Source organism: Falco biarmicus, chromosome 4, assembly GCF_023638135.1.
Source record: "Falco biarmicus isolate bFalBia1 chromosome 4, bFalBia1.pri, whole genome shotgun sequence".
Taxonomy (NCBI): Eukaryota; Metazoa; Chordata; class Aves; order Falconiformes; family Falconidae; genus Falco; species Falco biarmicus.
The window spans coordinates 14,706,257-14,733,481 of record NC_079291.1 but is presented as its reverse complement, the minus strand read 5'-3'; the positions used below and the strand labels follow the sequence as shown (position 1 = coordinate 14,733,481).

Here is a 27,225-nt window from a genome sequence, read left to right as displayed (position 1 = left end):
CATAGTTTAATTAGTTTTGCCCAGCTCTTTTTGAAAATGCATTTAGTAAGCTCAAGCACAATTACCTGACTTAAATTCATCTTGTTGACTTTTGTGCGATTTTTTTCTTCATGTAATTCTTCAGAGATTGCTTTGCTCTTCCTCCACCTTCTTGATCTTTTTTCTAAATCATAATGGACTTCTTCAGTCTCACTGCTGTCTGAATACTCCAAGCTGGTTGCCTGTGGATTGAAATTTACATCCAGTTCCCCATGAAAATGTTTTTCTTCCATTCTGGGCACATCACTTTGAGTTCTGCTTTGTAACCAGAGAAGTTTGGTAGGTCCTTTAGCTTCCTGGGAAGAGTTTACCGAAGATGTCTCTGAATCAGAGAACAGTGTCTCAGTATTGGTGTATAAGCCAGAGGAAGGGGAAGTCACTGCCTGGTAGTGATCATTGCCATAAACCCATTCAGTACCACACTGGGAATTGGTATAATAGAAATCATCTGGTAATTGCCGAGGTCTCCGACGCAGCTTGTTCAAGGCCACATTCCAGTCATAGTCATCCTCGCTGTCTGAGCCCATCTCGTCATAGGCAGACACAATGCTGGATTCATTCTCCAAAGCTCTGAATACTTGACTCTTTGGTTTGGCGAGCATTCGGGGACGAGGCAAAGTGACATTCTGCAAAGCTACCCAGTTTCCATCAGTGCTTTGAAAAACAGAAGGCGGATCTATGAAAACAAATCAAGAACAATTGTTTTTACAGTGTGAAAGGCTCATTTCACTTCCCAGTTTGTGATCAACTGGCCACAAATTGGAGGATTCCACAAAAATAACAAACGCAAGTGTTCCTTCCACTAATTAAAATGCGAGAGTATTTGGACCAAAGCTTTTTTCTAAAAGAATTATTTGGAAAAGCTGAGGAACAACAGTACACAGACATGTATAAATCCTGTGGGTTTGCATACGTCTCTAATTCTGTGTGCAGTTCTGGTCCCCCATCGTGAAAAGGAAAGACGGAAAAAGGATCAGAGAAGAGCAACAAAGGTTGCACCAGCATCTGAAACAGCTTTCATTCAAGGAATGATTAAATAAGCCAGAGCTCTGCCGTCTGGAAGAGAGAAGACTGAGAGGATACACGCTAAAAGAGATGGGAGGGGACCCCCTTCAACCTAACTACTAGAGGACACCAAGTGAAACTAGGGAAATCAGGGTTCAAAACAAACAAAAGAAGTGGGATGCAATGGGTACCAGACCTATGGAGCTTCTTGCCTCCTTAGACATGGTGTTATGGATGTAGAAATTAATCTGGGATAAAAAAGATGTGGCTATGGAGATGGAAGAGAAATACACTGACATTTACCAAACACAAAAACCCACTTCTAGGTGAGACATTCATTAAGCTGAAAGTTCTGGAGGTTCAGAGGCAGCATGAGAAATACTTGCTTTCTCCTGATTTTTCCTAGGCTCTTGCTTATGGTTACTGTTGCTGCTGCTATTGCATCCTAGACTAAATGAGCTTTTTGTCTGACCCAAGCACTGATGCTCTTACATTCTTACACTGTTTCAGAGTATGTTTCACAATTCCAACAGGGAAAAAAAGACAAAGCCACAAATATGGTCAAGTGCTGTGTAACTCAGAGAACAGCATTTTGTCTAAATTTAAATTCCATTTTCAATCAAACTCAAAAAGTCCCTTCATGGGAAATGTGAATGTGTGATGACTTTACCTTCCACAGCAGTTGAATAAACAAATAATGCCATGGATTTAACACAGTAATCTCAGCCTAATGAACAAACTTTCCAGCCTTACAGATTCCTTCCACAGGTTCAAATTTGCCATTTACAGAAAACTGTAGAAATACTTATCATAAATTTTAGTTTTCTAAAACTGTAAACAGAACATCACTATCTAAAAATGGATGAAGTAAAATCTGGATTGTGTTGTAGACAATACTGAAGCATCTTGCACTACATGACTATAAATACTTGGGAGCTCAAGATTACTTTTTCCCTGGAATTGAACATAAGCATGCGGTAAGAAGGCATGCTTAGTTAAAAAAATAAATAAAAAAGCCTGTGGTGCACTACTACCAAAAACACTCCCACCCAGAATGAAACTAATTAAATGGTAATGAAACTTACGAGCTATGCAAGATTTTGAACATTTTTTGTTATCTTTCATTCATTTTAGTCCTTTTGGCTTGTTTACACTTCCTAAATTTCCTGCCAATTCAGGTAACTTCAGAAAAATACAGCAGTGAAGTCACTCTTACTCCTGCTTAAAAAGAAATCAAAATAGTGCTATTTTTCTTGTAGCAGTGACCAGCTGAGGATATAACTGATGTCAGGGTTATAGGGAGAACTAATAACTCTGTATTGTAACATTTGATTTTGGAGAAAAAAAAAAGTATACAATTATCAAGCAAAAGGAACTCCTGCTTGTTCACTTTTTTCAACTATGCTCACTAATCTAAGTATAGGATTCTCCTGAAAGAAAGATGACCTTTCCTTAAAAACACTGTTCCTTCAAAAAAAGCAAACAGCTCTGCAAGATACAAATCTCCAACAGGAACTGAATTCAACTGCAACACATTGCACAAACAGAATGCAGTCCAGTGACACATACTTTTTCTCTCCCAAACGACATCCCCTTTTTTTGTTTAGCAACAACATGTGAGGATTGGTCAAACATCCTCGGTTAACTGAAGAAAGGACAGGATAGCAGTTGATTACATCTTCAAGGGTAAGTGGGCTGGAAAGGAAATACACTGAGAAGCTTGCGTTCAGAAAGCTGACTCAGTTTTATCCCAGCTTCAAGTAATGTCAAATTTTTCCCCTTCCTGATTTTGCAAAACAAAGTCACTTGGAAGAATGGATGAAGCATGCAATTCTTTAGGTATACACTATAATTCACCCATACGAAAAAGAAAATAGATTTAAGAAGTCTCATTGTGAAACTATTGGTAAAGGGGAAAAAAAGCAAAAATTCATGGTTGGGCTCTTCACTCATAATTCGAAACAGTGCAAATCGTAATCAAAAAGATTTACGAACTGCTTTTTGGCTACATGTCTAAAAAACCCACTGACGTTACCACTCCAGACTCTTGGTCGAGACATCTTTCATTTTCTGTATCCTAATACAGAGCTGCTGACCAGTGCATAGGTGAGAGAGCTGGGCAGAGAGGAACCTGATGGAGCCCAACAGAGGCCAGTGCAGCGGCCTGCACCAGGGAGGCACAGCCCCACGCACCACTGGGGCTGGCCTGCTGGGGGGCAACCCCACGGAGAAGGACCTGCGAGTGCTGGGGGGCAGCAAGTTGCCCGTGGGCCAGCAGCGTGCCCTGTGGCCAAGAAGGCTGATGGGGTCCTGGGCTGCATCAGGAGGAACGTGGCCAGCAGGTCGAGGGAGGGGATCCTCCCCCTCTGCTCTGCCCTGGTGAGGCACATCTGGGGTGCTGAGCTCCCCAGTTTGAGGAGGGAACTACTGGGTAGGGTCCAGTAGGGTCCATCAAATATGATGAGGGGACTGGAGCATCTCCCTGATGAAGGAAGGCTGAGAGCGCTGGGGCTGTTCAGTCTGGAGAAGAGAAGGCTGAGAGGGGATCTTATCAGTGTCTGCAAATATCTGAAGGGCGAGTGTCAAGAGGACGGGGCTGGGCTCTTTTCAGCGGTGCCCAGCGACAGGACAAGGGGCAACAGGCACAAACTGCAGCACAGGCAGTTCCACCTGAATATGAGGGAAAACTTCTTTACCTTGAGGGTGATGGAGCACTGGAACAGGCTGCTCAAAGAGGTTGTGGAGTCTCCTTTGCTGGAGACATTCAGAACCCGCCTGGACGTGACTCTGTGCAGCCTGCTCTAGGAGAACCTGCTTCAGCTTGGTTCTGGCTTGGACTAGATGGTCTCCAGAGATCCCTTCCAGCCCTGACCATTCTGTGAGTCTGTGATCACATTTATACATATTAGCACAACCAGCTATTTACTGTAAGCTCAACAGGCACCACAGTTTCATCACAAATGTTGTTCTTAGATGAAAGGAGCAGAACAAATCCTCTGAGCAGAGCACTTGAAAGGAAACCGGGTCAATACGTCATTCTGTTGTGGTTAAGCAATTGTTAAGTACTAAATTGCTCAATAGTTGAATTCAATGGGATTGAAGTGGGTTCTTAAATTTAAGTATCCAATTAACTGCTTTACTGAAAATAGGCTTTCCACAAAAATGCCCAGGAGAACACCACTTCTGACAGGGGGTTCACAAAGTAATGCAGACTTAGTTAAGTCAGATTTTAACACTACTTTACTATCACTTTCTTTTTTGGGGGAGGAAGGGTACTGACACCGTCTAATTTTCAGTCTCCCAGGTTACCAACTGGCATTATAGATAAACAAATAGAACCGACAGGCATCCCCCATGCCTGGTCCCCACTACACCCAAACACTATTTTGGCTGCTTCTGCCTGCCAGTGCCTAGCGAGCCAGCTGTAGCAATTACAGCACTAGTAAACTCACCCTACAGAAGAGAAGTTTTCTGCTTGTTTAGCTTCATAAACCAATTTGCTACGGTGGTCATATGGGCTCTACAGCTGTTCCAAGGGAAGGAGAAGGAAGCAGCAGACTGTCATGGGAGGACAACAGTAGCAGATATGTTAGCTTGGCTGTTCCCTGTCACCTGGAGCCAGGGGGAGTGAGCAGTTCAGCCCTTCCCCTTGTGCAGCTGTGGGGGTGAAAACTAATCAACTCTTCTGTGCAGCAGTTGCCTGGTGCTACGCTCTTGTGGCCTCATGAACACTACAGCCAGAACAAGACAGGCAGTGGAAATGGGACCCCTCAAGAGAAGGAACCTCCTTCTTCAATGACAGCCTGTATTTATGCCATCCTGAAGTAAGCAGGGAACTGCACTCTATTCCAGGGTGCTGATTCAGGAATGGGGCTGACTTAGGAAGCTGTCACCTTCCATCATCTGTATTCACATCCATAACTCATGCATGGAAAGACAAGACAGGTCTGGGGAAACTGCTGGTCAGTGAAGTTCCTACTCATACAGCTTTCTCAAACTTATGTGGAAGCAGCAGTTAGTGGGGCTGCACAGGACACTGCATTGGTGTTTCATTGGGGTTGAAAATTAAGGTGCAAGGGGGAATCCCAAATGTGAATTATTTCACTGTTTGGTTCACCACGTAACCTCAATGAACAGTCAACTTGTGCAACAGAAGGGATACTAGGGGCAACTGCAAACTCTTTCAACTGGAGGACAGATAACCAGGTGACAAACCAAGGCCCTTGGGCTCTTGTGTCTTAGAAGGTCTGAAATTATCTAAATCAGATGCCTAAAGTTTCCTAACAGTCTATAAATCAACCCTCCAAAGGCCCAAATTTTGAACCTTTCCTTGGGACAAAAAAAAAAAAAAAAAAGGTAAGATAAGCAATGACACAGCCAACGAAATCATGGCATCACCAAACAGACCCCTACAAGCACAGAGGTCAGCAGAAATTTCCTGGAGAAGGTCCTTGCTTTAAGTCATATTTATTCCACATGTGAGTGAGAACCAAAAAAAGAATCATATTCGTACTAGAAATATTTACTTGTTTCATTTAGCCTGTCCACACTCTTCCAGCTGGGTAATGCAGAGAGCTTCCGTTCCTTCTGTGTCCTGAATTGTCCTTTTTGCTGCCTCCAAAAAGCTTCAGTCATAGATGATGCAAGGTCTAGTCCTTTACTGGGCATATCTTCACTAGCCAGGGAGAATGCAGACTGAGACCTCTGTGGGAATAAAAATCAAAAAGCATAATTTAAAAATAGAAATACTTAATTATCAACCTCTGTACTGTAATTAGAATGAATATTCAGTTACCCATGGAAGCGTGAGATCTGCTAGCATCCAGAAATGGAATTTAATGTGTTCAAAAGAATTGTTTCAGCACCAGGTTGCTTATTTATGTGCATTTCTAATGCTATGCAAAGAGGCAGGAAGTTGTTTATACTACCATGGACCAGATGGAAAGAAATAATTAATGTGAAGTTGTTAGGCATATGCTTGGTGAGGACTGATATCTAACTGCTTTGAGTCAAGCTAGCCAGAAAGAGATCCCATTGTGGTGAGACACGATGATCTATTGTTGGCTCAACAGGCCATCTGGTGTAACAATCTGCAGAAGTTAAAAATCAGAAAAAACAAACAAACAGCCTGTTCCCCAGAAATAGATGTGTAACTCAACTGGTTTTAATGCAGAATTCTCTTGTCTGCTAGGATATACATATCACACAATACGGTGGGCAATTTTATGCAGTCTTGCTAAGGAAGTCAACATAACCTACAGTTGCACATCTATTGAGGGTCACATTTCAAGTAAAAAAGACCTAAAATACTGTTGTGCTTGTTAATGAGCCCTGACTACTACTGAGGGGAAGGTGCTTTCCTTTGGATCTACATAAATAGATCAGACATTTTAGTTTTGACTTAGGCACTGGGGTCAGTTACAGAAGTCACATCTAAATTTGGCCAGTTTTAAAAAACTGTGAAAGCTGGCAGTGTTTGATTTCAGGAGAACTCACTCTTACATATGAAAGCACGTATGTAATTCTAGAAACAAGGCTACAGCAGCTCAAGTCAAGTTTTAATCTCTGGCTGACAATATTTTGCTGCAGTCCATTTTTTTTTTTTAATTAATAACTTTGCTTTTGATGACAATATGTGCTTAGGCAGCTTGAATGGCAAAAGAGATCACTTTTTCAAATGACAATTAGCTTTTTCCCAGTAACTTTTTACCACTGAAAACCTCTGTCTTGGCCTTCATAACAGAGTCAGTAAAAGACTGCCTGTGTATGCCAGGGCTTCATTAAGAAGCATGCTTTCAGGTGGCTCAGCTTCTTTATGCAAGCGAAGTTGGCACTCAAATCTTTGTACATTTTTACTGATGTTCAGATTACAAATAATTAACTAAAACTCTTAATCTCAAAAGGGCCAGTCTTTGCCTGCATCAGAGCTCTGCTTTGCCCTGGTGCAGAAGAGGAAAATGATAATGTGACTTTCAGCTGTTTTCAAGTCCCTTCAGTTCCCAGGACAGCACAAGCATTGCTGGTAGTCCTCCTGGCTTGAAAGCATACTTACACCACTTTTCTGGCTGCACCTCCTCCCACCTGAAATGCTCCTGTGTGGGACCCGTGTACCATGCCAGAAGATTTAATTAACTGCAAATCCTCCTGTATCCTTGGCTCAGCAGTATGATTTCATGACAGATTCAGTAAAAAGAAACACAGCTAAGCAGCAGGGTTTAATTTGGCTTCTGAACTCTGGAGGAAAAGCCAGAATTACTGCCCTAGAATCAAATATTTTCTGTAACTGCAATGACTGCGTAACTTGGTTAGTCTTGTCCATGCAAAGACACAGGTCCTAACGTGACATACTGGGAGTGTTTCCTTCCAAATTCAGTGACATGAACTACTGACAGTAAGCCAATAGTATTGTATAATTTTATTATAAGGAACATTTCAGATGAGTCACTTTCACAGACCAGCTATATTCAAGTGTATATTTAGGCTTTCTCAAACCTCAGACTAGATATTCAACTGATCAAGATCATCTAAATCCTCCTTAACCCTGTAAAAGGGTTAGTAATCTAACACAATACAGACAAGGACACAAATTGTTTTGCCATAGGAATTTGCTCATTTAATTTGATTTCATCCTGCTAGGATATATGGACAATATAAACAATTCTGCCACAAATTTGCAGCCTAACTAACAAGTTTTAATCGTGCTGTGTCTCACTTCACTGTAAAGCAAGAACCACTGAACTTCCCATTCTTAAAATAAATTAGGTCCAGTTCATGTCTGCTATGTCCTCTTGATATCTTTGTGCTAAAGGTGTTACATATTGAAACCAGCAAGTTGTTGTGGCTGTCACTATTTTCACAGTACCAAGAATATTCTCTCAGGGCACATTCCTTTTCCACATATATGGCAGAGAGATAAGAGATGCTGAAAAACCCAGAAGAAGGAATATCCTACAGTTTAATCACTAGTATCTGTTTTCCCTTATTACTTAAAGAACCAAATTGTAAGGAGAAGAAAAAAATCAAGAAAAACTTGAGTAGTCTGTATAATAACTCTGGGCTCAGATAATTAATGTAACATGTTTGTTCTTATGTAAAATCTGTAGGCTTGACAACTTTTCTGGGTTTTGTTTAAATAGCAGCTTCTTGCCGGCCTATTCACTGTTTTATAAACATCACAGTCAAGGCTGCATTGCAGCGATGGCCGTGTCCATACATAGCTCTCAGATAACCTGAGACTCACCAGAACTTGGCACGGGCTGCAAAATCCAGTGAAGGAGCTCAGCCATCACACCCTTAGACCCTTGCTTCTGCAGCAGTGCTGCTACCAGTACTGCCTGAGCAATTCAAAGCTAGCTCAAGTGGGTCTACACTATAGGGCAGATACATCTTTCTGAAGGACCAGAAGACGCACAACAGCCTGAAAGATTTAGAAAGGAGATGAGTGTGAAGGGCCTGATGGACAAAAGGCACTGAAAAATAAGGAAGCACAGAAAAGAAAGCAGACATAGTCCCATGTGGTACAGCAGTCTAGGATCTCAAATAAGCTTATTCAAACAAGCTTATCTAAACCAAGCTGATTCTTTTAAATTGTGTGCTGAAACTTTTGGGTCAGGTCAGAGGGAAACTCCTCTCCACAGCGTCTGCCAGCTCTCTGTGGGAAATAGGTATTATGCAGGAACTACTGCTAATTCCCAGGAAAACCCCTCCAAATGCAGCAAGGGAAAAAGCTTTTGGTACCTCCAAAGCTCGGCTTGAAGCCATACTCATAATTTTTCTACACTTTATGTGAATTCTGGATGAAATCTGTCTTGGACTGCTCTGCTAGAAGTACCACCTCTTCTTACTGAAGGTGGTTCTGACATAAGAATTATTTACTTTAAAAAAGAAAAAGGGAAAACCAAAAAAGTAAATATCTATAGTGAAAAACAAGAAATAATTTGAAAAATAGAGGATGTTAGTTAAATCCTTACAGTTAACAAAACGTGGCCTTGGGAAAAGGAACAGACACCATAAATATGTCAAGTTGGAGCACAACAAGATAAGCTCCAGAACCAAACAGTTAATGAGACTAAACAGAAAATTATTGGAACTGTGTGTGAACTATCCTAATTACCATACTAAAAGATCCACCCTCAAGCAAAGAGAGCCCTCTACTAACAAAGCCCCCTCCCCGGTGAAAAAAAACCCACTACCTTTAAATGGAGATGAGATTTGTAAGAACCAATGAAAATTTAAATGTGACAACACAATTGTAAACAATTTCTCAAAGCTATAAAAAGTTTTACTATGTGTGAAAAGGTGTGCTAGCTTTGTGGATTACCACCTAGCACCCGTCGATGTGCAGACATGCAATAAACAAGTATCTCCACTCTGCCTGTGGATCAGCTCTTGCATGCTGGGTAAAGAACCCAGATCTGCAATAATACTTTGATGTCACAGAAGACTCAAGGAGGTAAAAGTACTGCATTCATATCCTGACAAAGGATGAAATGATGCTACTGGAAGAGGCTCTTGAACTAGCACTCTTCACTACTACTATTGTAGTTCTCTGTATTTCTTGTATCTGGAGAGATGTAAATGATCAAGAAGTGACAGTGTTCTAATAAGCTTCGACTCAGAAGAATAAATAGTAGAGGATTCGGTTATTTCTTGTTCTGAAAATCAGTTTTAGACAGGGATGGAAGTGGAACTGTGTTTTACTCAGACAAGTATGGGTGGAAAAAACCTGTAATTATTCATTCCCAATAGCAGCTCAAATCACTGGTAACATCAATAATGACACAAAAAAGAAGTTTCAATAGCCAAATCTGGTGTAGGAATAGGACAGAAGCATATCCTGGCATGAGAACAAATCCAGCTACATTGGCATAAACTGGCCGTTTTTTTTCAGAGCACAAAAGCAAATGTTTGTCCACAAGTTTATCTCCAATCAATTACCTGCCGGCCTGATGACTCTATCTGAAAAGCAAATGATCCAAGACCTCTTTTTGTTGCTTTTGCAACTAAAACCAAACGAGAAAGTTAGTTATTTGGTGTGAGGTTACACAGAAAAAGCTCTAATCTTGGTTGGCACATTTGCATCAACTTAACTCAGCTGGCATCAGTACCTTAACAGCCTTACAGCCAGAGCATGGGCTCCAAACCTATGTACGCGCCGCCCATGCTATTGACATCACTGCCACACTTACCTGTGCGGGCAGCATAAACACACATTACCGTGCTGCACCTGGGCCTCCCTTTCTCACAGATGACAGCCTATCTGCAGATACAGGGGATGTTTTTCCCTTGTGGACTTCTACATAGGAAGATAAATGCTGAACAAAAGGGAACAGGATTGAGAAACCTATTTGGAGGCTGGTGCTCTACGTAGCTTCCCTGCGCATGGATGCAGGGAAGTCCTGGAGGTCAGGCCAGCTACCCCAATAGGCTCTTGGATTGGTTCACATTCCAGCAAGGGATATTTTACTGACCAAATGGAAGAGCCATGGCCCTGAATCTTTACCAATTAATTGCCTACAAACTTGGACAGCAACAAGACCTCAGCGCAGAACCACCAATCTGGTCCATTTTCCAGAAGTATCTAAATAATACAGCAGCCTAAATACAATTTTCAAAAGGAGGCAGGAATGTAGGAGCCTTGGTCCTGATTTATAAAGACATGAGGTGTCAAGAAGATCCTTCCCTCCCAGCTAAAGCTACAGGCACCTTTCCTAACCAGAAGTTCTGCTTCCTCAGCAAAACACACCTGTCAGCCAAGTGTTATTTTAGATGTATTTATTTGTGATGAATTACAAGGCTGCCCTGTATGTCTGCAGTCAGACACTACGGTTCTGCTACTGTTGGTTTCTGCAATAAATTAGGACATCAGCAGATGGCATTGCAACCCAGCAGGTGATTCGCTATGTTCACTGCACACACTCCTCGGAGGCATGTGCTGCATACCGGATTGCTGTGCTGTACAGTACAGCTTGCAAAATATAGTTACAGTATTGACAGGCATTTCCAAACACTTTAGTTAGAAGAGTTCCCAACCAAATCCTGCCTACTGGCATCTGCTATGTTTGTTTCAAAAAGAAATTCCAGACACATTATTATTATTTTATTTTATTTTAATCCCTCTTCAGGGGATTTCTGCTGCATAGTTATAATGTCTGGATGGAGAGAACTCAGCCTTCATTTTGTACTGGGCTAGCACTAAAAGGAATCTATTTTTGCATGTACAGTCCTGTTTCATTGCTGGCCTTCAAAAAACGAAAAGAAAAAAGACAATGTGGTTTCTGAAGATTAAAGAAGGAGGGAGTGAGTAAAAATAACCACATACGTCTCCTATTACTTAATACATATTCCATCTTCTGTCTATATAATTTACAAGTTTATGCTTCTGAACACTGAACAGAAACAAAACAAGTAACCAAAAGCAAGAACCACTTTTTTATAAAACATGCCTGTGAATACTGAGTCTAATGTTGATAATATATGGATTCTTTACCTTGAATAACTCTCTTAGATGTATGCATATTGTTTAGAAGACCATAGAAAGATCTTGCTCTACATTCTTCCTCAAAAGATGAAAGAGTATGGGTAAATCCTCTTTCTTCTGAAGAGAAACCAAAGTGGTAATTCAAAGTAGATTCCGAAAGCAACTGACCGAACTCTACAAGGGATATTCTGGATCACGCCTGTTTTAATCCTCACTTCCCTCCTATTTCACCCTATTTCTGTGGTCTGGCTTAACTAGTAAAACTGTAATTTATTCTGCACATATTTAGAGCAGATCAAGGACTCTCCCAGTTTCAGGAGGGACCGAGAACCTGTCCTGGTTTTGGCTGGGACAGAGTTAATTTTCTTCTCAGTAGCTGGTGCAGTGCTGTGTTTTGGATTTGGTATGAGAATGATGTTGGTAACACACTGATGTTTTCAGTTGTTGCTAAGTAATTTTTATATTAAGTCAGGGTCCTTTAACTTAAACCACAACATAGCCCCAGGTGCGACAAGGGTAAGGCAGCTGCAGGGTCACCACGGTAGGAGCCCTCACAGGCACTGGGAGCTCAGCACCGGGGCTGAGGGCAGGGAGGGTGGCTCTCGATCTGGGCAGCAGAGTCCTGTGCTGTGCAAGCACTGACCTGTGGGGCAGCTGCTATTCTGGTTTTTGAGGACAACCTTATTCATGGAAGCAGCCTAAAATTGACAGCACAAACACAGATGACTTACATTCAACCTCATCCATTCCCTCTCCTCACCCGCAAATTCTATGGCTATGCCTGCTAGAGGTGCAGCAAGAACAGCCTCTTGTGCTCTATGAATACAATCAGAGCACAGACAGAACGAGCAGGTCCCACACACCTGAGCCAAGACAGCATCAACCCCTGAGCATCAGCAGCTAATGCATCCTTTGGTAAGTAAACGCCCACACCAGGAAGGAGACAGCATGAGCTTGTGAATGGTGCCACCCTGCAACAGCCTATTTATCACTGGAAGTGATTTTCACCCTGCTCAAATGTATGCCAGTCCAGACATTTCGCAGTGCAAGTGGAATACCAAGGGTTTCAAGCATCTGTTCCTCAGTTAATCTTGTATGTGGCAAAGATTCTGCTATCAACCCTATGGCTTCTGAAAAAGGGCAAGAACAGGCAGATGAATGGGAAATTTTCACACTCTGTTGAAAGGAAACTCCCTTCTTCACGCCCTGACCTAAACCCTGGTTAGGATATCCCAGCCGTCAGGACAAAAACTTGATGGGTTGGGAGAAAGCAAAGATGACTGCTCCCTCGCCTGCAAAATCCTTAGAGCATCTGTCTTTCCAGGGTCTGCCCAAGCTGGCTTGTTGTTCATTAGTGACACAGACACAGCCTGGCTGCACTGGATGGTTTGCCATCCTTCTACTGGCCTCTCAGGCAGCTGATCCCCTTAGAAGCATTGTTCCTTTAAAAGGAGTACAAAAATAATGCTCAGTTGATCAGGAATGGGTCCGTCAGCAGTATGAATTGCACGGTTGTGTAATAATATGTAGAGCCACATTGGGGTGTACATTTATCTTGGTTGAGTTTGGATTAGCTGACCTTGAGGATCCAGCCATGGGTTGCAAGGGGGAGAGGCAGGAGGTTATTCCCCAACAAACCCATTGCTGCTGAGTGTGCAAGTGGCATTACACATCACCACATAGAAGTATAATTCATAGTTTGAGGGGCTTCGCCCCCTAATAACAAGTAGGGCCCACATGTGAAAACACTATTGCTTTGGTTGCAAGGGATTTGTAAGCTAGTAATAAGGGACATTTAAATAGGTGTTCCAGAATATGAGTATAAACATCCCTTCATTGTAATTATGGGGCTAGCAATTCAGGAAAGTGCTAGGAGCATAAAATATCACAGTTCAAGCAATGTAATGGATTTACGCAAACAAGTCTATAGAAGTTTGCGGTAAACCAGTTGTTGGGTGCTTTGACAGGAATAGAGGGTAGAGGTACCAATGCAACTGTAACCTAAGCGGTGCCTCTACAAGTACCCTTGTTCGTTTAGCTGTTACTGTTCCTCACATACTCCCCTGTGGCCCATCCTTCTTCCCTCCTCCCAAGCGCAGAACACCGTATTACATCTCTTCAAAAAACCCAACAAAAACAATCAGGGCAGATGTTTCCCAGTTGCGCAATACCTTTCATTTGAAGATACTGAGAGCTCAGTCAGTATCCTGTGATGGCAGTATTACCACACTACTTACAAACGAGAAAGCCGAGCAACTGCAAAGGCCAGATCCCTGGTTCTGGTGTAGGACAGTATAATTCTAAGTTGCTACTAGTGTGCCCCACTAGGAGAACACATGTGTATAAATGGGTCAGGGCAGGAGGTAAGCTGGCATTTTCATCTCAAGTCTAATTGCAGCCTCACATAAACTTACCTTTTTTTTTTTTTTTCCAAGGGAATATTCTTTACTGAACATGATTATTCTTTTTTCCTTTAATTTCTAGGTTGCTCGGTGCCCTGCACAACCTTTCACATCCTGTTCTGACCCTCATCTACAAAGTTGTTCTCAGCAGAGCACTCACTCATCGGAGAGAATCACTGTATCTCCTACTCAAACACCCACTTGACAGAGGAAGCCTTAAGTGTTCTGTGTTTATTTGCTTCTTGCTGTGACAATATACACCCTGATTTCATCTAAAAATAAAGCAAGATTTGTCAGGCAGCCTAGCTCTGAGCATCACAGGTTTTAAGTTAGACATTAAAGCTTCACGATACCCAGCAGTGTATTAGGATAGCATCTTTAAAATAAAGCTGAAAGAACAACATATGACCTAAATTATTCAGAAAATGACATTATAGAACAATCACCCTTCTCTGTCCTCTCTCCTACCCCCTTCTCATGCCTTGAAACCTAGCTTTGTTTGCTGGCAGTAAGTGCAATTCAGCTGAATTTAGGCCTGCATGGGCTTGATGATACACCTAGCATCCCAAACTGTCTTCTTAGATGTTTGTCAAGTGCATGAATAGTACTATAAACCCAAAAATTAGTAATCTTCTGCTAGAGATACATCTCAAACAAACTCAAAACCATACAAACAACTTTAAAAGGAAAATGCTGTCATATTTAGCCTTGCACCAATTATTTAGCGAGCTGGAGCCTTAAAAAGTGGTACTATGCTAAGTTAGAATTGCAAAAGCAATTGTATCCTGTCCTGCCGCTGCAGTGGAAGGAGGAATATCAGCCAGATTACTGTGGACAGGGCCGCCTGGATCTGAAATCCACATCACTTTTGCAGTGAGACTACAAAGTTACACCTGCAGAATCAGCAGATGACAGTAAAATTTGTAACCTTGGAAGTACTTAGAGAAAGTTGGATCTTCTCATAATAAATATTAATAAAGAAAGACTCGTTTTCTAAAGTACCAAGCGCTTTTCCATCTCAAAGTGTACTGTTCTTTCACACTCTGTACAGAGAAGATGGTGCTGCAGCTGGCTTCTTCTGCAAGGAAACAAGACAGTAAATAACCCATCTGGTCCAGCCGATGGGCTTCTGGATAAATGCACACCTGCCTCATTGGAAGTAGGTCCCAGCAATACACTCTACGCAACCTCCTGATCCCAGGTCATGTACGAAAGCTAAAAGCTCCATCTTCCCTGTGACATGACACATTTTTAATTAGACATAAATACCATGTTTCTGATACCGAGTTGTTCACAGGTAAGGCCTGATGTCAGCTGTTATCATCTTCCTACAGCGTTATGCCTCCCTCATCTGAAACAGCTCTCCTGCTGCGTCCTTACAACTGCTAAAGAGGATTCCTCTTTATAAAGATTTTCTTCAAATATTTGTTTCAGACAAACCTACAAAGGCATAGGGCACCTGCAAAACCTCCAGGGACTTCCAAAGCAGTATTGGACCTCAGGCTTGTGGAACCTTTCTTCTCTTTATGAGAAATCAAAAGGAAAAAAAGAAAAATAAACAGCTGTCAGTACACTGTGGACCTTATAATTAGCTTAACCAGTAAATTTCTGCTTCCCTTGAGGTGCATCATAATGTGTATTTAATGTAATTTTCCCTATATCCTTTTCCCTACATCCCTAGCTGTTTTATATACTATAAATTATGGATGAGCTTCTGTTTATATATGCAATCTTTTAGCTGTAAAATAAAGATCACTAATACAGCACTTAGAACACACCAGGATGCCTGCACTCCATCAATGTTTAAATGGGACACAATATGCCAACTGGTCGTTTGCTCTCACTGGCAGTGATATACCGGGGGGAAATGGACTAAGAGAGTGGAGGAGCACCCACCCATTGCTCTAAGCTCCTCCTATCCCAACATTTTACAGACTTCGCTTACTGGTAATGAGAAACAGATGGTGCCATCCATCTCTTTTTATGAGATGGGGAAATAAAATACTCAGCCTTGTATCACTATTTTTAGCATGGGCAAGGGATCTCAAAAAAATCTAAGGAAAAAAACCTGGAAAAGACAGGATCTATAACTATTACCACACTACAGCACTGCCCTTAACAATCAATAATATATTTTTCAGGGAGATACTCTGTGTGTATGTATTGCTCCTCAATATGAAGATCAATAGATTTTTCTCCAGTCAAGCAGGTCTCATACAGTTGGTCTCTTGGCATTGTGCTGTCTCCAGCTTACACAGCTCGTGATCTCTGCATACAGCATTTACTTCATACGACAAAGAGGCAGTTTAACTTATTCAATTATGATTTCAAAGCAAGTGATTTTGAATGAGCAGGGAGGTAATGCAGGGCTTCCAGAGCCCACTGGAAGTTTCTGGCTGATATGGATGAACTGCACACAAACAGCTGCGATTAAAAGAAAAATTGCTTGGCAGGTACAACCACACAGTTATATCTGGGTTTAGTACTGCTCTCCCCGCTTTCCCCTCCTCCACTGTAAAGCAAGTGACTTTGGTAATAAAATGCAATGCAATAATAAACATAGGTATCTAAAGGCCAGTGTTATAGCATACAACTGCCCTAAGTAACTGTATGTTACTAGCTTTATTGTGCTGGCAAAACTGCATGGATTGTCTTCTATACAGAAGACAAAAATATTTGCTGCAGAATAAATTTCCAGTTTTAAACTTTGAAATTCTAACTTCCTTAAGATTTGCTACCCCTACCTCCCTTTCCTCTGCATGTCTGTCTTTCTGTTGATCAGTTTCCTCCCTTTTATTTCATCTATCCTGCTTCTGTTTGCTTCAAGTACTAATTTGTTTGCCAGCTAACAAAGAAAGTCTTAAACAGAGGAAGTCCTACTTCAATCGTCTCTATGGGGAAACATGTTCACATACATAACTCTAACCCAGTAACAGGCAACTTGGGTAGCAGACAAAAAAGCACTCTTTTTGTTTGCTTCCCTTAGGGTTGCTGTGGCCACATTGTCTGCAAAAACCTTGGTTATACTAGGAACACCTGCCCTAATAAATCTGTTGCAAAACCCCCCTTGTTAGCTGTGGCAGGTACTAATACAAAAGGTTTTTTATTGTTACAGGTAGATCTCTGCTCAAACTCAGCCAACACAGAGCTCAATGGTAGGATGTGTACACAAACCAAGAGTCTGGGGTTCTTTGGTCAATATAATGTCATCAGTTAGGAAATAATAGAACTTCATGTACTGCAGTGGAGCCCATGAAGATTTGCTGTTACAGGCTTAGACTCAAGAGCTCCAAAATCCATCTGGGAGGGAAGAAGAAGCTTTGCCTGCAAAGAGCATGTGGCCATAGGGCCTCTCTACCAGCTTCCATAGAAGCTAGGTTTTGTTTTGGAAAGAAAAAAAAAATGCAATTCTTTTGGTAGAAAAAGTAACTTTCTCAAGTGATATACAGAGGCAAAACTGATGCAGTGTAGTCCTGCAAGTCTGCCAACAGATGCATGCTTACCATTCCTAGCTGAACAAAAGCAAAGTTGACTGGAAAGAAAGCGCAGGAAAAGGTATTTAAGTTGTTTCACTGCTGTTGATAAGAATCAGGCTGGCTGTAACTGCCCTATGTTTGCTCTGCACAAATTGCCTTTCAGTACGCTTTCCAGTAGACCCTTTGTTACAGCTTCAATGACTTGACTTCTGCTAGCCTAACAGGCTAACATAACTGCAATGATGTTAGCTACGGGAGCAAATGGAGCTACAGTACCTTTCCAAGGGTGTCTGATTATACTAAGAAAATTCTCCTCTATTCAAAGCAAAGCAAAAATAAACACATGCACACTTCAAAGGCAAAAGAAAACAATAAAACAATGCTAGCAAAGAAAAAGGCAGAAACTGGATTTATGGGAGGGGTGAGAGAATCCAGAGCAAATGGCCAAATTCATTCATGTTCCTCAACACACTGTGGGAAGACAACTGGACCAAATGGTGACAAACACGGTGAAAGACCCTGTAAAAAGGTGGAAAGTCCTTATAAAGCACTGTACACATCTGGACGTCTAGTACTGACTGATGGCTGCAGAAATTTTGAAGCTGTTCATTGTGGCTTTTCTCACCTTAGCGTGATTATTTCTGCTACTCCAGTATTTTCCACAAAGTACTATTTCTCAAACCAATGAGCCGCCCTCTGGCAAAAATTTGAGCTCATACTTGTCACTTCAGAACAGAATTTCAACATGTGCTGAGTTCCAGCTTAACTCTCCAGATGCAGACAAACAACAAGCTATTGTTGTAGTAACTGAGGATTTGAGCAGCGTTCTCCTAGGTCCTGTCCTTAAACTCCAGAAAGAAAACTCAGTTGAGTCAGACACAAAATTAACTCTCCATCTCCTGGCTCTTATGTCCCATAAACAAGTTCGCTAGAAGCTACAGAACAAAGTGCTTAAACATGCTCACCCTGACTTGTGGTCACTTGGTTAACAGCAGCAGCTTGAAGGCGCTGCTCCTTCAATTTGGAAATAGATGGAGGGTGAGAATGTGAGTCTGTATCTCTGCAATTTTCACTGGCAGTGTAAGCCAGCAAACTTAGCTGGGAACTAAGGCACGACACATCCAATTTCTGTGGCTCTGCTCAGTGACAGAGAGGTGGTTACTGGTGAAGTAGCAGGACACTTGGGAGCAGCAGCTTAAAAAATACTGTATCAAAATGCACTGGAACTCATCTCTCACTGTCCTCCCTCTCCAATTGTGGAACAGCCTATCCAAGCCTATAGCTTATTTTCACTTCTTTTCCCTTGCTGCTCTTCTTAAAATGTTACTATTACAGCTTGTCAGATTTCCTTCAGCTTTACAGCAGGAGCTAAAGGCATTGTGCTGAGAAATATGTGAAAGGAGGAAATATTCTTTAATGTGAGACATAAATGGTACTCTGCAGTTGGGTTTACTTTGTTGTTGGCTGTTTTCTTTAAGATGGGCAAGGAGAAAAGAGAAATATTACAGAAATCTAACACTGTACAAGAGAAAATATAACACTCAGTAAAAATCCAAATAAAAGCTAGGTAAGCATAAAAACTGTTTTAAGGAATAAACATCGAGGCATTGAGTTCTATTAAAATCAAGCAGCGAGGTTGCTCACATCACAAACTGAACCCTCCCCAACACACTCACCAATACAACATCTGTGATGCACTTCCATGACCCATGATGTGATAGGAAAGCATGCAACTGAGCGACAGTTTGTCCAGACACAGGCTTAATGCTCATCCTCTGCAAGTCTCTACTTACCGTTCCAGGCAGTAAGTGTACTTATCCATGATGTCAATCTTCCAGTTTTGTGCACCAGAAAACATCAATAGTTGTGCTAAGTCACTCACCCATAACGTGTAAGACCCCCTACGGCTCCCTGGAAAAGTCAGCATACTCTGATCTGAGACAGCAACCGATGCCAGGCCACTGCTCCTGGATGGTGGCCATTCAAAGTCAGCCTCGGCCTGCTCAGTTTTGCTTTTCTGCTTCTTTATAATCTGTAAGGTAGGGGGACAAGGGGTGGGAGGGGAAGGAAAAGAAAAGAAGGATCTTTGAAAATAGTGTCTGAGCTGTATGGAGAAAAACTACATTAACCCTGTCTTAAGGTAAACTGCCTAGGAAGAACGTGTGAGAGTCTCCCTCTGCTTTTGCTCCAGTTCATGCCAGGATGATTCTGACAACTTGCATGCATTTCTCCTCATCTGAAGTCATACTGCCTGCAAATGCATAAGCATCGACACAGTAAATCATAATCAATGCCTGTAGGAACATCAGAGATGAATTAAATAAACATGGAAACCTGTTCCTACAGTAACACTTTAAACATTAGCAGCATCTAAGTGTCAAATACTTTCTCAGAAAGAATTTTTGCAAAGAAACACAAAATACTAGGTATGAGGGGAATTTCAAAGGCTCTCGTGGCATCTATACACATTTCTACTGAAAACAAAGAGGCACTGTTTTTGTTTTTGAAAATCTACACCATCTTAAGAGTGAGAGAAGATCATATAGACTACCTGTCTCTCTACACTGACAGACTATATCCTGCCACACTTCATTTCCACAACTTTTCTGACTCCAGTTTAAAATAGCTACAGAATATTAGTCTATGGCATAAAAGACTTGGCAGCTTTTGACAAGAGTGGTAGTAATTCAAGCCTGGCTGAGGTAGGCTCCAGACTATCAAAGATCTGATAAGCAGAACTCATCTCCTAACATTCCTAGTAAAGAAGGTGGCAGATTATTTTTCATTGAGTTGCTGCTTTTCTGGCTTTTCTTGATAGCTTTATGGACAACATGTTCCTCCTCTGGTGTGTGATCCATACATTGTTAAATGCCACATCCCATACACAGATGTGGCAACTGGATTAGTTCACATGGAGGGAGACTAAGCGGAGTGGTTATTTTACTGATCATGGGAGCTCAGCAGCACTCTTCATGCTCACATTGCCTTGCTCCCAACTGTCCAGGCAAACCCAAGGGGTATTTGTTCCCACAAGCCCTCCATTCCTGTGCTGCGTCAGAGCTTTGCAGGGAAAACGAGCTTTCTGGAAAAATCCACACAGAGGGTTCTGTGATGTTTTGGGTGTCCATCTTACAGCATCATTAACAGAATTCTATTTTAATGACAGATACTTTCTTTGTATGTGTTGCAGATGCAGGACTCAGTAGAAGGTATGGTCAAGAACCACACTTGTTCACAGTTGAAAACTTTGTGCCTTTTGGGAAGTGCAGAACAGATGTAAAACTCAATTGAGCAGCGGCCTCCTTTTCCAAGAAAGGGTAATGCAGACCTGAGGGAGTAGGCCATCAGTTTAGGCATCGGATGAAGCTTATTTATAAATTGATTTTTATGTCAGATGTATCTGATTAAGCCTATACTGTGACAGTAAAGTTGAAACTTGTCATTTACTCTACTTCCTACATGGGTGTCATCCTTTTTGCTGTTAGCAGGGTTGAAGCTCACCAGGCTAAAGGATTGTGTTTTGGCTATTAAACAAACTAGGGAAAAAAACACATGCAATACCTTCTGCACGATGGTTGTGGCCAGCTCTTCTATGAGGTCCTCCTTGTGTTCCTGCAAGTAACAAGCCTCATTCTGCTTGTCCTGCATGAAAATGGATATCTGTAGTTGCTAAAATCACATAAACCCAGCCTTTCCACAGAAACGGTACAGATCAGGAAATGGGTGATATGCCCTATTGGCACTGTGGGAAGAAATTACAGGTACTTATATTGCATGTCACCTTCTGAAATGCAACATGCACCTTGGATACAAGTTCACAAAACCCACACCCAGCTCCTCAGGTATGGCATGAGACAGTCACTACTTCTTCATGTTTTCTTTTTTGTCTGCTTGGTTTTGTACCAGTACCCAAATTAAAAGAAACATAACTGTTCTATTAAAATTACTGGTGGGTTTTGGTTTTTTTTTGAAAATGTTACCAGGCTGTCACTGTAGGTCTCTGCCTTAGAAATAGCTTCTTCCACTGCTTCCTCTGCAACACGTAAGGCCACAGCAAGGGTATCCATCATGCTGTGTCCTAGGTGAAGAATAAGATAAAACCACCATGTTCTTTATATATGTACATTTTGCATAATGAGCTCCAAAATTCACTCATATTCCAGACATATATTCAAATCTTAAATTGTTCATTACAAAGTTCATTTTCTCAATCCATAATTACACGCAGTAAAATAAACACCTTAAAGACAGAGAAATTTGTCTCAACCTCTATGTTACTTCTTAAACATAAATATTAAATACAATAAACCATAGTATTTTTATGTTGTTTATTTTAGAATCCAGCAATATAGTTAGCAGGAAATCACAGGAAGAAAATTTGTAAACCTCCTACAAACACCAACAAAATATAAGAAAGAATGAAAAAACATACAAACATAGGAAATGGAAGAGAAGTAACAAAAACTGAACATGAAGAAATTCACACTAGAGTAATACTGAAGCAAGATATTCCAGCATGGTACACAAAGGATTTTTAGTATCTGGCTAAATGTTTCAGCTACAAGATCGCTGGAGCTGTGAACAAGACTTATCAGCACTCTAGGCTATTTGTCCAGTAATTCAAAATGTAAGGACTGTGTTTTAATCAAACTGGGTTTTAGCAGCATACCTTCTGTCTGTTGGTAGAATGTAGAATCACTCCCACAAATGCTTCCTTCATTTTCAAAGCTTCCTTCAAAAAATCCTCCTTCTGCTTAAAAGAGACAGTACTGTGCATTAGTATAAGAAGTACCCATCAACAGCAGAGGCATGATTAGATTAGAATATTCACTCCAGATATGGTGACACTGCACACAGAGAGTGATAACCAGAAAATTCCTCCTACCTTTTGTATAAACCATGACTGCAGCAGCTTTTGTATAAAACTTGACTGCTTTTACACAAAACAACTCTCATTCATTTTCGATGGAGAAAACTATTTGCACGGTAAAAGAGAGAGAGAGAGAAGGAAGCTACTAGGTATAAAGCTTACATGGCAGAAGTGCAGGGAAGTTGCCTTTAATATGACATTTGAGGTTGAAATAGATTTTACATTTTAAAGGGCAATGCTGTATAAATAAGCTCAAACCCAGACACATATACTAGTATTTATCTTCAAAGGGAACAAAAGGTTTACCTAATAGTCACATACATGGAGAGCAGAAGAAAGTTAGCAATGACATTTAGACTCAAAGGCCCTCCTTAGAAAGGTCTCACAGAGAGTGCACATGCCACTGCCACTCATCATTGCATTCTTCACACTTCCATTCAAGGACAAATTCAGTTAGACTACAGCTTAAAGGTAACACGTATTCAAGTTTGGAAGGTTCCCTCCCCAGTTTTTAATTCCATTGTCCCACTGCTGTCCTCACTGATATGGATTTTCTTCATACATACTTGTTCTCAACTGTTAAGGAATCTTCTTGAGAAAATGAATTTGATAGAGAGAAAGCAAAAAGACTAATAAATCAGAATTTAATTTATAGATTGCTTCTCCCTAGAAGCTTTATGCCAATTTTTGTCAGAAACACCTGAAATTTTCACTCAGGATCAGAGAGTCCACTTACCTTCCTACATAATTTCAGAAAAAAGACAAAGTAAAGCGTATAGAAAAACTATAATCTCTGTACAAATTTTAAAAGAAGTACTTTAGGAGATCATCTGGTCCAATAAATCCAATGAAATCTCAAACATTCAGCTAGCTGTGTTTTGAGTGTTTGCTAAAGTTACCAGTGTGACACCAAACATTGTTTCTTCTAATCCATTTTATACGTCCAATTACTCTTCTCATGGGGTGAGGCATTGTAACACCATAGGTAAGGGAGAACTATCTCTCTTCATTTAAAAGGGTGAAACCAATATTTAATCAGCACTGTTTAACCATTTACAAACATCCATACAAAAGTAAGGTGTGGCCAGTTTCAGATGCTTAAGCATGCAAAACTCTTAAGAGAGGACAATCTAAGTTTTGGTAAACTTGCATAGTGAATGTATCCCATGTTAACCAAATTTTGCTTCAAACACCATGGAAATGTGCTTTAAGGCCAAATGTTGAATGCAAAACTGTTTTCTCATTCATTGACTACGCAGAAGCATGATAAATTTTGGAACACAGGCTAGAATACAAGCTGCAATTTACTTTACAGACTGAAGATAACAGTTCCTCTGTATCAGTGGCATAATTAAGATTAAACCTTCTTTGGATTCTTAAACAGCTGTCTAGACACTCACTCCACTCTTTTTCTCTCCACTAAGCTATTTATTTTAAAAAATAGCCTTTAAAAAAATCTCTTTTGAAATAAGCTCAGAATTTCCATTGTCAGCTTTTGTGTTAAAGTAGATAAGCTAGTACAGAATCAACACAGTCGTTCTTACCTATTACATCAGGACAAACTCCGCTCTCCAGTCTATGCTTCTTGTATAAGTTCTTCAGGACTTTGGCACTTCCAAAACACTTAAAGCGGGTTTTGACATTATTATAGTACCAATCCAGAGACTGGGTCCTCAAAAGCCTAAAACAGAAAAATAAACTACATATTTGGAACGATTCTACAACAAATAAACAGTCTACTATCCTTTTATGTAAAACACTGGATCATTTAGACCTCAGAGCACATACTACTTTCTGAATACTTCTTTACTGTTTTTACTTTGTAAGTGTCTGGTATACTGAGGCAACAGCTCCACTCCCCCCACCCTAACTGTAACTCACGAGCAAGTACCTGCTTCACATGACTCAAGCTTTTACTTGGTTTTGCTACTATCAGAAGAGATGCTCTCCCCTTTTACATTATAGTGCCAACACTACAGCCTTTTGAAAAATGTGAACAAGCCTTGGAACAGCACAGGAGGGTTTTGAAAAATAGCCTTTATTTACAGAGATTTACAGGTAATGTAAAAAATTAGCCCATTAATGTACTGCAAAAAATAACATTTTCATAAAAATATATCACTGCTTTTATTTGCGGAAACCAATAGAGTAGACAAAGCCTCATGTGAGGACCTCAAAGCAGAGTAAGCACAGAATTGTAGACAGACAACCTTTCTGGGGGGAAAGGACTCACAACTGTAGTTTCGTTTCTTACTTTCAATAGTAAGCATCACTGACATCAGTGATTCATCCTAATAATTTTTTCCCCGGAGCTCCTATACCTCTATAAAGCTGTGAGATACTGTCAAGTTCTGTATTCTTTTCCACGTGCCAATGGGCTCTTGCTTCACCTGCTACTTCAGCCGCGAGTGGAGAACCTGCACCACAGACCCAGGCAACACAGCCAAAGGTGACTGCAGGGTGACCCAGGGCAGACCCACACGTTTCCTACCAAGAGCACCTATGGCTGGAGAGAGGGATCCTAGGGTTCTACCTATAAATCAAAGCTTATTTACCCAAAAGCCTCTAGAAAGGAGAATTAAGCCCGAGCCAGTGAACATGAGCCAATTCTGAGTGCTTCCTTCTCTGTTTGAGCACATTTGTTCCTCTGCATATTGCCACGGTAGTTTATTTACTGCACTTACATTGCAGGAGCCAAGGTATTTTTATAGGACATGATACAAAACAGTATTTAGTACAGGCTGCAAAGGTAATTTCCCTTTTGCAATAATTACAAAAAAACAAGGTCTTGGAACTATAAGCCCTGTGGAGCTTGTTACATAGCTAAGCAAAGAGAAGATTCTTAACACCAAGAGTTTAGAGAACGAAAGGTTACGGTTAGTGTCCAGTATCAATATATGAATCCCTAAAGAAATGATATTACTATAGGAGCGCTCAGCTCTTCCAAACTTGAACACATTCAGATGATTTAATTCCACTTTTTAAACCTGGGGTTGTACGTGAAAAACACTAACCTTTACAGTTTCCTTCAGGGACTCTGAACTTTTCTTTATGAAGTGCAAAGCAAGTGACAATCCACAATTTTTGTTTAACATACACCATTTCATAAGCAAATAAAATCTTGCTAGCAAGATAAAGTTCTTACTCGCCACTGAACCTCAGGAGATACTCGCTAACAAACAAATATGCTGAGCCTGGGGTTTTTCCACTAAATGCATTCAGTCCGACTCTGGATTTTTTGTTTCACTATACTGCTTGAAAGGAACATCCACTTCACGTAAAGTAGAACACCATGATATAGTCCACTTCTCTGTTACCACTAGAAAGTATTTAGTAGCAGACATCAGCAGCGGGAAATTAAAAATAAAAAATCAATGAAGCCTATCATATTCAAACTGTGAACTCTTCTTAAAGTTACATTAGTTGCTCTATTGAAGACAACTGAAGAAAAAGCACATAATGGAAGAGGCATATTTTTCCTGTATGCTGTGTCAGCAAGTAGATGCAGGAGAGATGTTCATAGATAATGTAAGAATATTAGCCCTTTACTATCTATTTGCACAGTAATATCCCAAAGGTAGCTATGGTTCCCAGGAGGCTCATTAGTTCCAATATTCACCATTTTACAAGTATCACTAACATGTGACAGGGACAAAAATCCTTTTTTTCTGGAAAATGTCCTTACACACAGCGCAGGGATGACAAACACCTGATGAAGCGCAAGTGGCTGCAGGAGCACAGGGAAGCATGCCTAGGTCTGTCTGTGAAGCACAGGATTTCTGAATCCCTGTAGTGCTGCCACCGAGAAATCTGTTATGAAGCCTGTCCAAGTCCTGACCCACTGAACAGGGTTGGCTGCTGGCACAGTGATGAATCTGTGAATGGAGGCAAATTTCTCTCCTAAACCTGCAATTCTTTGGAATTTTGAGAACCTGCATTCTTTGCGGGGACCACTTGCTCTCAGAGAAGCTGCATCAGAGAGGTACAAATGCTATGTTGTCTGCTTGCTGAATTCGATTCACTTTTGCCACTGAGTTTGTACAGGTGCCGGGAGTGTAACATTTCAGTCAACAGCACAAAGTCACAACCATTAAGATGGTTTAAACTCAGTCTGCATGACTGGGTGGGAAGTGGCTTAGGAGGAGGAATTGGCCAGGAAGGACACTGGGTATCTGCCCAGTGAACACAGGGCTCTCCATGCTGTCCACAAAATAGTATCACAGTACTATCACCGCTGGTGGACTCACAGCACTGTGAGTCCTCAAATACATTTGCTTTAGATCTTTCAAGACCCCTACCAAATACCTTAAGCATGTTTACCAAGCAAACTCAGCTCCACTAGCTCAAAATGCTGATCTTGTTATCTTCTTGGAAGCCAAGTAGACCCAGTTGCTAATATCCAGACGTAGTGGCAAGGTAGAAGAGTTTACAAAATGACCAACCACCAAAATCAGAAAATCACTCACCTCATTGTACACACTGTATGAATTAAGATAGTTAGGAATGTTGACCTGGCAACTTGGGGAAAAACGAGAGATGGGACCCACTGCAAGCCTGCTTCAACATCTTCTCCCCCATGCTACCATGTTTTTCTGGGTCTGATCAATAATGTTTCTGTAAAAACAGAAAGCTAACAGCACTGATTTCTTAATGAAGTGAGAGTGTTTTGCAACTACCACAATTTTAGAGACAGGTTTTATATTTGTAATAACATTTCCTGCATGTGAACTTTGGGAGAGTCAAAAGGATAAGAGATGAGACATATCAAAGCAACAATGAAAGAAGAGATGTTTTCTTCTTTGTACTGGTTAATCTGGTGTAAACACAAGGAGTGGGATTTTTTTTAAAAAAAATCCATCGTTGCTGCAGGATTAACACTTTGTGAGTGATCTAATCATCTCATGCTTTTCTCCTGTGTGTTGGAGAGCTACCAACTCCAAATCCATGCCTTTG

General features: G+C 41.0%; 1 protein-coding gene across 6 annotated transcripts in view; it reads right to left on the bottom strand.

The window, feature by feature from the left end:
* Window positions 1–27,225, bottom strand: part of MYRIP (myosin VIIA and Rab interacting protein) — a 237,312-nt gene that overhangs the window by 33,463 nt on the left and 176,624 nt on the right. For 5 of the 6 annotated variants that reach the window (XR_008821849.1, XM_056338718.1, XM_056338716.1 and 2 more), the window contains 7 exons: window positions 23,817–23,953; window positions 22,072–22,155; window positions 21,383–21,480; window positions 20,964–21,044; window positions 19,285–19,434; window positions 5,571–5,748; window positions 66–715 (listed from right to left, as the gene is read on the bottom strand). Coding sequence is in view for 5 of the 6 variants with exons in the window: in XM_056338718.1 (XP_056194693.1) it covers window positions 66–715; window positions 5,571–5,748; window positions 19,285–19,434; window positions 20,964–21,044; window positions 21,383–21,480; window positions 22,072–22,155; window positions 23,817–23,953 (1,378 nt within the window). In the remaining variant the exon portion in view is untranslated. The remainder of the gene's footprint in view (window positions 1–65; window positions 716–5,570; window positions 5,749–19,284; window positions 19,435–20,963; window positions 21,045–21,382; window positions 21,481–22,071; window positions 22,156–23,816; window positions 23,954–27,225) is intronic. The other variant, XM_056338715.1, reaches the window with a different exon arrangement.